The 10,615-nt window shown below is 44.1% G+C and overlaps 1 protein-coding gene across 2 annotated transcripts in view; it reads left to right on the top strand.

Annotated features, from left to right (window-relative positions):
• The first annotated feature begins 211 nt into the window (after positions 1–211).
• The window catches only part of POLR3D (RNA polymerase III subunit D), a 243,513-nt gene continuing 233,109 nt past the window's right edge, over positions 212–10,615 (top strand). For both annotated transcript variants that reach the window (XR_010090448.1, XM_063448475.1), the window contains exons 1-7: positions 212–292; positions 1,370–1,558; positions 2,306–2,349; positions 2,586–2,737; positions 3,106–3,230; positions 3,322–3,499; positions 3,705–3,976. Coding sequence is in view for 1 of the 2 variants with exons in the window: in XM_063448475.1 (XP_063304545.1) it covers positions 1,397–1,558; positions 2,306–2,349; positions 2,586–2,737; positions 3,106–3,230; positions 3,322–3,499; positions 3,705–3,976 (933 nt within the window). In the remaining variant the exon portion in view is untranslated. The remainder of the gene's footprint in view (positions 293–1,369; positions 1,559–2,305; positions 2,350–2,585; positions 2,738–3,105; positions 3,231–3,321; positions 3,500–3,704; positions 3,977–10,615) is intronic.

Below are 10,615 nucleotides of genomic sequence, written 5' to 3'. Positions count from 1 at the left end.
ACAGAGCTAGAGAATATATTGCAATTAAAAAGCGCGTTATACTCAATTAAAAACCCAAATCAGACCCTTCTGAACGAATAATATACTAGTTCCAACCATGAACAAGGCACAGTTCTATTTTTCCACCTGCCTCTTCTTTGCCAGTCTATACACCTTCCTGCCGCTAAGTGGCTGGGTTACAGCAACGGAACACAGAACTACAACTCCCGGCATCCTCTGGTGCGCAAGGAAGTGATGTCATCACTGGTGACCATCGTGTTGGACTGCGACATGTGGCTTTGATAAAGTTTAGGTGAGTTATATTGTTTTGTACACAAATAGGGTTACTGGGGAAGGAAAGGTCCTGTGGCTACATACGATTTAGAGAGAATGTTTGGTGGCTTATTATTATTGTTATTTATTTAAATACAGGATTCCTGTGTACATATATTATTGTTGATGATTTTTAATTACATTTTTTGCGACTGTTTCATTTGATAGGAATGCCACGTCTCATAAGTGTAATAATTTCCCTTTTAGTCGTTTCTTACTGCACCTTCACTAAATAGGTTTTGCAGGAATAGAACAGCAATTGTCAGTCTTCCCCAAATGGTCAGGGTTATTAGTATTACAATTGGAACACTAGTAGGAAAGTCAGAAATCTTTACAAGTTAGAAGAAGGAAAACAGGTAAACAACAACAAAAAAGATAATTATTGTGGCATGGGCATAAAGCATTTAGTAAGAGATTGTCGTTACAGGAGTAAAACATTGGTTTACTTTGTAGAAAGTCTTTAACATTTTCTTATGGAATACATCTATAAACATATTTTCAGCAAGAGCCTTTTCTATCAACATTTCTTCTGAAAGTTTCCCCATAATCCCTCTGAAGGTACAGTTTTTTTTAATCAAACACTGAAACTGGGATTAGGCTAAACATTTTTAAATAATTCCTACCTGTTTTTTCCCCACATCTCTTAACCCCTTAACCCCTTAAGGACCAAGCTTCTGGAATAAAAGGGAATCATGACATGTCACACATGTCATGTGTCCTTAAGGGGTTAAGGACACATGACGTGTGACATGTCATGATACCCTTTTATTCCAGAAGTTTGGTCCTTAAGGGGTTAAAGGAACACTATAGCCACCAGAACAACTACAGCTTATTGAATTTGTTCTGGTGAGTAGAATCATTCCCTTCAGGCTTTTTGCTGTAAACACTGTCTTTTCAGAGAAAATGCAGTGTTTACATTACAGCCTAGTGATAACTTCACTGGCCACTCCTCAGACTCCTTACATTATAGAATCCATTTACTTCCATCGTTTCCTGTCTGGTGTATGTACACCTGTGACTCTTATGTTTTGCATTTTTTCTCTTTCTGTTTTTGCAGGGACACATCTTATAATCACTCTGCAGGATGTCTGAAGGAGATGCAAGGAATGATTCTGCTCATGGGACACCTCGTACCCCAATAGGTGGAGGACGGGGATTGGTTGGACGCAGGCCATCTGCTTCCCTAACTCCTGGACGTCTTCCCTCTATTCGCTCCCGCGATCTTACGCTTGGAGGTGTCCGGAAAGTGAGTTTTACATTTGAATATCCATTTCACTGCATGATAAGGTTTGGGTATCTATGCCAATAGTAGGAAGATTTAAGTTACAGAAGCCTGATGGATATACAGCAAACTATTCCTGCAATGGTTCTTTAATATACTGTCATGAAGAAAAGCTTCTAAAGAAATTTCCTTTCCGTCTAAAAATAAAGCTGATAAATCAGTGCCTGCAAAGGGGAGCATTTTTTCTCCCCTCACACCTTCCTTGTTAAATTCCTCTTTAAAAAAAACATAACACTCACCTCCTTCCTTGTCACACACCCTGTCCCCCTCCCATAGCAAGGTTAAATTGCGTGCAGTCACTCAATGAAAAGCCCGTGTTTGGACTGCATGAGGCATGAAAGACAGTGCTGGGAGCTTTACCCGGCACTGTATTCCATGTAAATGTCTTTTTTTACAGGTTCTACTACAAAAGGGGACGTAATTAGTAGTTCTCAGTAAGTCTTCTTACATAGAAATAGTCCCATCTCCAAAGTAACTCTTTAATAATGCAGCGACTTCCGTGGGCGTGCAGGAAATACGTTTAGGAGATACGATTCTGATGGTGTCCTTCAGATACCATTTTAAGTTCTCCAAGTTGGAGTAGCTGCTAGTAAGTTGTGAGCTGATCTCAGATCGCTCTAGTGTGCTAAATGGGAGCTTGTCTGTAAAGTAACACAGAATTCAGGATGTTAATGACTAACTATGTTTGTATCTTCTCTTTTTCTTTTCCAGAAAACATTTGCTCCCAATATTATAAGCAGAAAAATAAAGGAAGAGTAAGAATTTTGCTGCTAACTTTCTGTTGCTGTGTCTGTTTCGATTGTCTGCATACCTCCTGTCACCTATTCCATCCCTCTCTTAATGTATTGTTTGATTGTCACCATGTTTCCTTTGTTTTGTTTACATGTGTCTAAATTACTATATACTTTGTGTTTCATCCTTAACTTACATTAGATACCAAGTTGCATCCCACTCCAACCTCCATCCTTTCTTATTTTGTTTCTGTCCCTAGACAGAAAGAAGAGGTGGCTGTAAAGGTGGAACGGACCGAGCGAGGGAGGGATCGTCGTGGAGATGGACCAGGAAGAGGACGCGGGAGACCTCAAGTTATACAGAGCCATTCGATCTTTGAACAGGGACCAGCAGAACAGCTCAAGAAGAAAAGTAAGCATTGGTATAATTTCATTGTGTAATAATTTGTTACACTTGGGCTTGAATATGTATGATAAGGCACACATTTATTTTGTGTATCAAATTTTAGACTAAAATAGTTAAATTAGAAAAATTGACATAGGTACGTTTTTACAACTATAGGTTCCCTTTTGTCCGATCCCCTTCGCTGCTGTGGGCACAATGTTTTACATTGCAGGGTTAAAGTGTCAGGAACAATGCTCTCAGAACAATTCCTTGAGATGCAGTGGTCTGGGTGATCTTTTTACACTAATGTTGGCAATTCTTAATTTCTGAGCATTTTAGGGTATAACCTTGTGTATGTTTAAATTGTTTAATTGATTTAAATGATTTTTACCTAGCTGGATGGGATGGCCCCACGGAATCTGCTGACCTTGGTCCATCTCACATTATAAACATAAAACGAGAAAAACGAGAAACAGAAGAGGAAACAAAGCAGATCCTGCGCATGCTGGAGAATGACAAGGTATATCACAAAGATCCTTTTTAATTTTGTGCTTGCCTTTTTTATTCTCTCTCTTAATTCTGGTTGATTTGTTTTTTCTTTCTTATTTAAGTTCCTCGATGACCCTGGGCTAAGGAATGACTCTCAGAATCAGCCTGTGCAGCTTCCACTAGCACACTCTGGGTGGCTGTTTAGAGAAGATGATGATGAAGAAGAAGAGGAGGAAAAAAAGCCTCTGCCTGGGATTCTCAAGGAGGAACAGATGGAGGTGGATCCTGGAAAGGTCAAAGGTTAGCAACCTTAAAATTTGTTGTATCTGCCCAGAGATTCTGATGCCACAATGTTGACTACATTATTACTGTGTATCCAATATTTTCTGTGTATTGGATAAACTCAGAATATATGGAATTATAGTAATTCATAGTCTGTATTAATAGTGGAAGGTATTCTAAGAAATACTTCTGGATTGTCAAAGAATATGCTTGTTTGCCCCAGTCAAGGAAGAGCCAATGGAAGATGAAGATGCAGGGTGGAAGACAAGTCTTCCCCCTTGTAAAGCTCCAGTGGTAAAGAAGCCTCCAGAAAGGAAAGATGTACCCCTCCCTGACTTACTGGAATCCCTGAAGGTTTCAGGAGAGGAGAGTCTCTTCTTCCTTCAACTTCCTGACACTCTTCCAGGGCAGCGGCTCACTCAGGAGGCACGGCCAATGAAGACTGAAGTAAAGAGTGAGGATGGTCACCAGCTATTGGTTAAGGACAAAGGCCTGGTATGTTGCATTCCTTTTGTAATTAGCATAGTGAACATTTGTGTTACTCTAGGTTACAAATCCGTCTTATACCTTTCACTTTTGTTCTGGTAGAGGGGGATTGTATTATACTGTTGTTGTATAAGATAACATATTTAGTCAATATATGGTTAGAAGCATGGATATGTCGTTTATTTAAAAAAGTCACAGGTCTATTTTTTTTAATTTTTTTTATTGGAAACAAACTGATTCACTAGGTGGCTTAAATAACGGCACCACGTCTGAATTCAGAGCTTGGACAGGAGTGTCAGAAAATAATGTAGAAAAAAATTTAAATGATTTAAAGTTGACATCACAAGAAAAACGTTAAAAAAACAAAAAATATTTACCTTGACTTGATTGAAGATCTTGTTTCTTTAGATACAAAGATAAAATATCCTCATTCACAACTGAACACAAGGTGAAGTCTAGAATGCTGTTATTAACTGGATATTGGTTAAAAGCATTTGCATTTTTACACTTCTCTCAAAACCAAACAGTAAAAGAGGCAAAGTGAGTACAAAAGCTATTGAAGCTTTTCACTGACTGAAAGTTAGCTCAGAGATAACCCCGTCGGTATAGGCTTTCTTAGAAATGGCCAAAGTATGTGGGGATCTCAAAGGGTTAACTTATGATCCAATTAACAAGAAACAGAGAGAAGTTTAAATTTCTGTTGCAAAGATCCACTCCAGTATCTAAATGTTAGTGGAGGCTAGCTAATAAAGGTGATAGGTAAACGCAGAGCGCCAGCGGGGGAACGGCGGCGATCAGGTAAGTAAGTAATCAGGACAGCGGGACATTCTATGCCGCCCGCCGGCGGTGAGAGCCACCCTAAAAGGACGGCATAGAACGCCCTTAGGGGGTTACGGCCTAACTGCCATGTCGCCCTTGTTTTAACCCTGCAGATGAAAACATTGCTGTCTGCAGAATGGCAATGTTTTCATTGCAAAGTTTAAATGCCTCTAGTGGCTATCATTTAGACACCCACTAGAAGCGTTTTTAATGAAATAGCAGAGTAAAACTCTATTTCTATATGATGGTCTCAGAGACATTAAATGCACTGACAGGCTTTTTGGAGGCATTACGGAAAATGTATTCATACTTACCGTAATTTTCTTTTCCTGGCTATTATTCATGGCAGCATTTAACATATGAGTTTAGCTCCTCCCCCTAACCCTCAGGACAGGAAACACAATCAAACAATTAAGCATACCTTCCCCTGGTATAATAGGGACCCCAGTAGCTTCTACTCCTCAGTCAAGTAACAAGAAAACCAAGAGAGGGTGTGAAAACCAAATGCTGCCATGAATAATAGCCAGGAAAAGAAAATTATGCTAAGTATGATTATGTAACGGATCGCCTGGCACCCCGACTGGGTACCTCCGTTAAAGGATGCTCCTAGCGCTCCTGAGGACTTCAAGCACTGCAGCAGACACCACAACCACCGAATCAGAGAAGCATAGGAATCCTCTCTAGCATATGAATGCTGTATACAGCCGAATAGGAAAAACCATACGAATAGGTTTACACTCCTAGCAGTCAAACTGGAACAGCATACAATAAATCCTCCCCCAATAATGAGACGACACTTCACTTTGAGGGTTAAGCAGGAACTGAGGCTGGCACTCCCAGCCTGGTTTTTATTACAGTTGTTGAGAATACAGGACCGCCCACAGGGAGCGACAAAACAACCAATCAATCTGTACAATACACACAGACACTCCCACACAAAATCCTCCCCTCTGCCTGTAATAGGATTACTGAACACCATGGGTAATCTCATTATCACAGGCAGAAGAATACAGTTTTATGAAACATATCACAGGGACCCCAAAACATGCAATAACCCCATATAAAGTATATCCTCAGAACCAGGGGATCTGGGTCAACCACATATCCAAAATTCACCCAGATCCATTCAGTAGTTTGGAAGATACAGTTTAATGCAGATTCCGCAGAACATATACAGATTATATAAAAAATAATTACTGTATAATGTGTCCCCTGTTGTATAGTTTAAAATTACTGCACGATGTCGTTGTGTACCAAATACCGGCGATATGGCACCGTGTAGAAAAGTCACAACAATGTCTGTGAGTTAAAATGGCCGCCATCCATTGTTCTCACCATGTGCTTCATCCATTGTTCTCACCATGTGCCTCTGATACATGAAATGGTGGCCACCCAGTAACTCCACAGTATGTCCCAAGATGGTTTTTAAAGGGCCAGCAGCACCATACAAATCCAATATGCCCAAATATTGTACTTGAAGGGCCAAATAACCCAGGGGCCATAGTCAGCAGGTAGGAGGCGGGTTGGTTTCGCCACATTTCTCCCCTTTTCCAAACAGACTAACAGGGTATCTGACCTCCTGCCGGTCAGTGCCCTTGTTAGTCCAGCAGCCCATACACAAAACAGAAACAGCAGTACAGCCCACCCACAATAAATGGTTACTACACCTGAGTAAGGGAAAAACTTGTCCAGGTCCAGGTGCCTCACCACGGCTGTGTGGGGGACTGGTAGGCTGTTTTGGTGGGTTGCTGAGTTGGCAGAGACCAGCGGTACTCTGCCCTGGTGCCAGCACTACCACGGGAGTAGTCTGGTTGGAGCCTGGTTGCTGGAGACCGACTGTCTCCCCTTTAGATGCACAGCTCTGCTGCTGGAGACCGACTGTCTCCCCTTTAGATACATAGCTCCGCTGTTGGAGGGGAAGACCGACTGTCTCCCCTTTGACTAAGCAGCCTTGTTGCTGGGGGACAGGACTGACTGTCCTTGCACCCTGTGCTGTAGGTGCAGAGACCACGGTCCCATCAGCACAGTTGTGGGTATTACAGTCTCCCCCTAATACACTAAGCTGTCGCTGGGGAGGGGGGGTAACAGGCTCCTCTCCCGATAGAGCACTCTGCCGCTGGGGAATGGAGACTGGGCTCCCAATTCCCTGCACATTAATAATCTGCCGCTGGGGAGAGGGGGTAGCAAGCTCCTCTCCCATACATACTTCACACTGCCTTCTCGGCATACCACTCTGCTGCTGGAGGGCAGGAACAACTACCTCTGCCTCCTGTAACTCAGCCTGCCGCTGTGGAGGAAGGATGACCCCCTCGGCTCCCTGGAACTCACACTGCTGCTGGGGAGGAAGGATGGTACCTTCGGCTCCCTGGAACTCACGCTGCCGCTGGGGAGGAAGGACGACACCTTCGGCTCCCTGGGACTCACGCTGCCACTGGGGAGGAAGGACGACACCTTCGGCTCCCTGGGACTCACACTGTCGCTGGAGATCTGGGTTGGTTGCCCAGCATCCCTGTAGGGCCGGTAGAGAGACCTCGATCCCATCTCTACCTGCCATCTGGAGGTCATCGCAGGACCAGTCAGTGAGGTCTGGTTCTGCTTGTCGGGTAGGTTGGGGCTGCACGAAGCTGAGCAGGTGTTGGTAGTCCTGCTCCAGCTCCCACTCCCTTGTTACCAGGTGGGTCATGTCTTTGCTCACCTCGCGTTCGTCAGCCCAGACAAACATGCCCTTCCGGTAGTCGTAGATGTCCCAAAACCTAGACCTCTCCGTGCTGCCAAGATCAATGTCGTCCTCCAAGGCATCCCATAATAAACCCGGGCCATCATAATCAACCCCCTCCGGTAAGTCGTGCTCGGCCGTCCAGGGGGTAAGTCGAATGGTATGCCACCAGAGGGCCTGGTATGCGTTGTCTAGCCAGATCTCTCGCCATACCAGGGTCTCTAGTCTTGTCACCCACTCATCCAGGGGCTGCTCTCCCAATAGATACATCCGCATCGCCACACGCTTCTGTAGCCGCTGCTCATCACTGGGGAGACTCTCACCTCGCCGCCACTGGGCATCTTCCAGGGCATCATACCAGAGTTCCTTTCTGTCTGCATCCCTGTAGCCCGCGGCCGCCTCCTCCTCCTCCTCATCATGGAACGCTGTCCGAAAACTAGCTGATTCCATCCTGCTGTAGCCAGGGGCGCTGTACGGATACTAGCGTTGCCCTCAATTTGTAATTCCAAACGTTACCAGTGTCTCCGAGCTGCTTCTCCTCGCACTAGGACGCCATCCCACCGCTTGCCACCAATGTAACGGATTGCCTGGCACCCCGACTGGGTACCTCCGTTAAAGGATGCTCCTAGCGCTCCTGAGGACTTCAAGCACTGCAGCAGACACCACAACCACCGAATCAGAGAAGCATAGGAATCCTCTCTAGCATATGAATGCTGTATACAGCCGAATAGGAAAAACCATACGAATAGGTTTACACTCCTAGCAGTCAAACTGGAACAGCATACAATAAATCCTCCCCCAATAATGAGACGACACTTCAATGGGTTAAGCAGGAACTGAGGCTGGCACTCCCAGCCTGGTTTTTATTACAGTTGTTGAGAATACAGGACCGCCCACAGGGAGCGACAAAACAACCAATCAATCTGTACAATACACACAGACACTCCCACACAAAATCCTCCCCTCTGCCTGTAATAGGATTACTGAACACAATGGGTAATCTCATTATCACAGGCAGAAGAATACAGTTTTATGAAACATATCACAGGGACCCCAAAACATGCAATAACCCCATATAAAGTATATCCTCAGAACCAGGGGATCTGGGTCAACCACATATCCAAAATTCACCCAGATCCATTCAGTAGTTTGGAAGATACAGTTTAATGCAGATTCCGCAGAACATATACAGATTATATAAAAAATAATTACTGTATAATGTGTCCCCTGTTGTATAGTTTAAAACTACTGCACGATGTCGTTGTGTACCAAATACCGGCGATATGGCACCGTGTAGAAAAGTCACAACAATGTCTGTGAGTTAAAATGGCCGCCATCCATTGTTCTCACCATGTGCTTCATCCATTGTTCTCACCATGTGCCTCTGATACATGAAATGGTGGCCACCCAGTAACTCCACAGTATGTCCCAAGATGGTTTTTAAAGGGCCAGCAGCAGCACCATACAAATCCAATATGCCCAAATATTGTACTTGAAGGGCCAAATAACCCAGGGGCCATAGTCAGCAGGTAGGAGGCGGGCAAACAGGCTTCTCCAATGCCCAGTGGCGAGGTTGGTTTCGCCACAGATTACATTTTCCATATTCATGGCTAATCATGGCAGCATTTAACAAATGGGATTTCCCAAGCAATAATAACACAGGGAGGGTGAAACATGCTACAAAAAATATTTTAATACATCATTTTTGAGGATTATAGGAGTTCAGAACAGACAGGCTGAACTCATAATCCGAGCGAGAAGACACATCAACCTTGTAGTGTTTCACAAAGGTATTTAGTGATGACCGATAGGCAGCATTACAGATGCTCTCTGCAGGAACTCCCGACTCTGCAGCCCATGACATAGCAATGGACCTTGTAGAATGCGCCCTGATGTCTTTGGGAATAGGTACATCTTTTGCCTTATATGCCTTAGAAATAGCTGAAATCGTCCAGGAACAAAGAGTGGAAACTGCAGCAGCTTCACATTTGCGAGAACCCCATGGGATCACAAACCGTTAAGAAGATCGTCTCCAATCAGCTAAACGCTCAATATACGTAGATAAACACCTCCTAAGGTCTAGCTTGTAACACCTTAGTTCTTCAGGAGAAGAAGGATTCTGAAAATAGGCAGGCAGGAAAATTTCCTGATTAAGGTGAAAGGACGTAACTGTAGCGGACGTACCTCCGCCAAAGGGACCGCTTCCTAGCTGGAACAGGGGAACGGATAGGGGAACTAGCTCTCTGCACTCCCAGGGGCCGGACAGCACTCAGTCCTGGGAGCTCCCCGCTGCATCTTCCACCAGCTGGCCCAGGGATTAACCCTTTCTCCCCCTCCTCCCCCCAGTAACTGGACAAGACCTAGTTCTGGAGGTTACAACACTGACCATGCTTTATTGAAACACACAGCTTTTATGCATAGCCCCATGCAAGGGGTTTCCAACACAATATTACTGGGTCATCCCTCCCATGATCCTCTGTGTCTAAGAGAGAATTCAGTCCCCTTTCAGGTACAGCAAATCTACAATTTCCAAATCCCCACGCCACTTTTAATATTTCAAAAGGGGTTAATTGATTGTATGGAATGTCCTAACTTACTAGAGTAGTTGAAGCTTAGACCCCAGCAGAGCTTTTGTGCAGGGTGTGGGAAGTCACACAGCAGTGTCCTTGAAGTCTCAGCTCACATCTGCCATATGTCTGGCTTGCCTCTAAGACAGGAAGTCATTTGATATAGTAATGATCAAGCCTTCCAGAAACAGGAGACCCTTGATTCAATACCATATCCAAAAGAGACATTTGCTTAACCCAATTATCCCCCAGGCACTAGAGTTACATATCATAAAACATAAGCTATTGAATCTACATCCCACACATATAAGAACCCTAAAAATAAACCAGGGAAATCACAGAAACAGAGTCTTTTTGCATGGTTTTTACAGGGCCCATATGTAGGCATGGCACTTGGTGACGGCATTTTGTCACAGTAACTACTCTGGTCTTGGACGCAGAGCAACCCTATCATCGAAGAAGGTAGTGTAAGGTTCTTCGGATGATAGTGCACTGATGTCAGACATCCTTCTAGCTGAGACCAATGCCAGTTACAACAGGGTCTTC

Source organism: Pelobates fuscus, chromosome 3, assembly GCF_036172605.1.
Source record: "Pelobates fuscus isolate aPelFus1 chromosome 3, aPelFus1.pri, whole genome shotgun sequence".
NCBI classification, from domain to species: Eukaryota; Metazoa; Chordata; class Amphibia; order Anura; family Pelobatidae; genus Pelobates; species Pelobates fuscus.
This window is presented reverse-complemented; position numbering and strand designations above follow the sequence as displayed.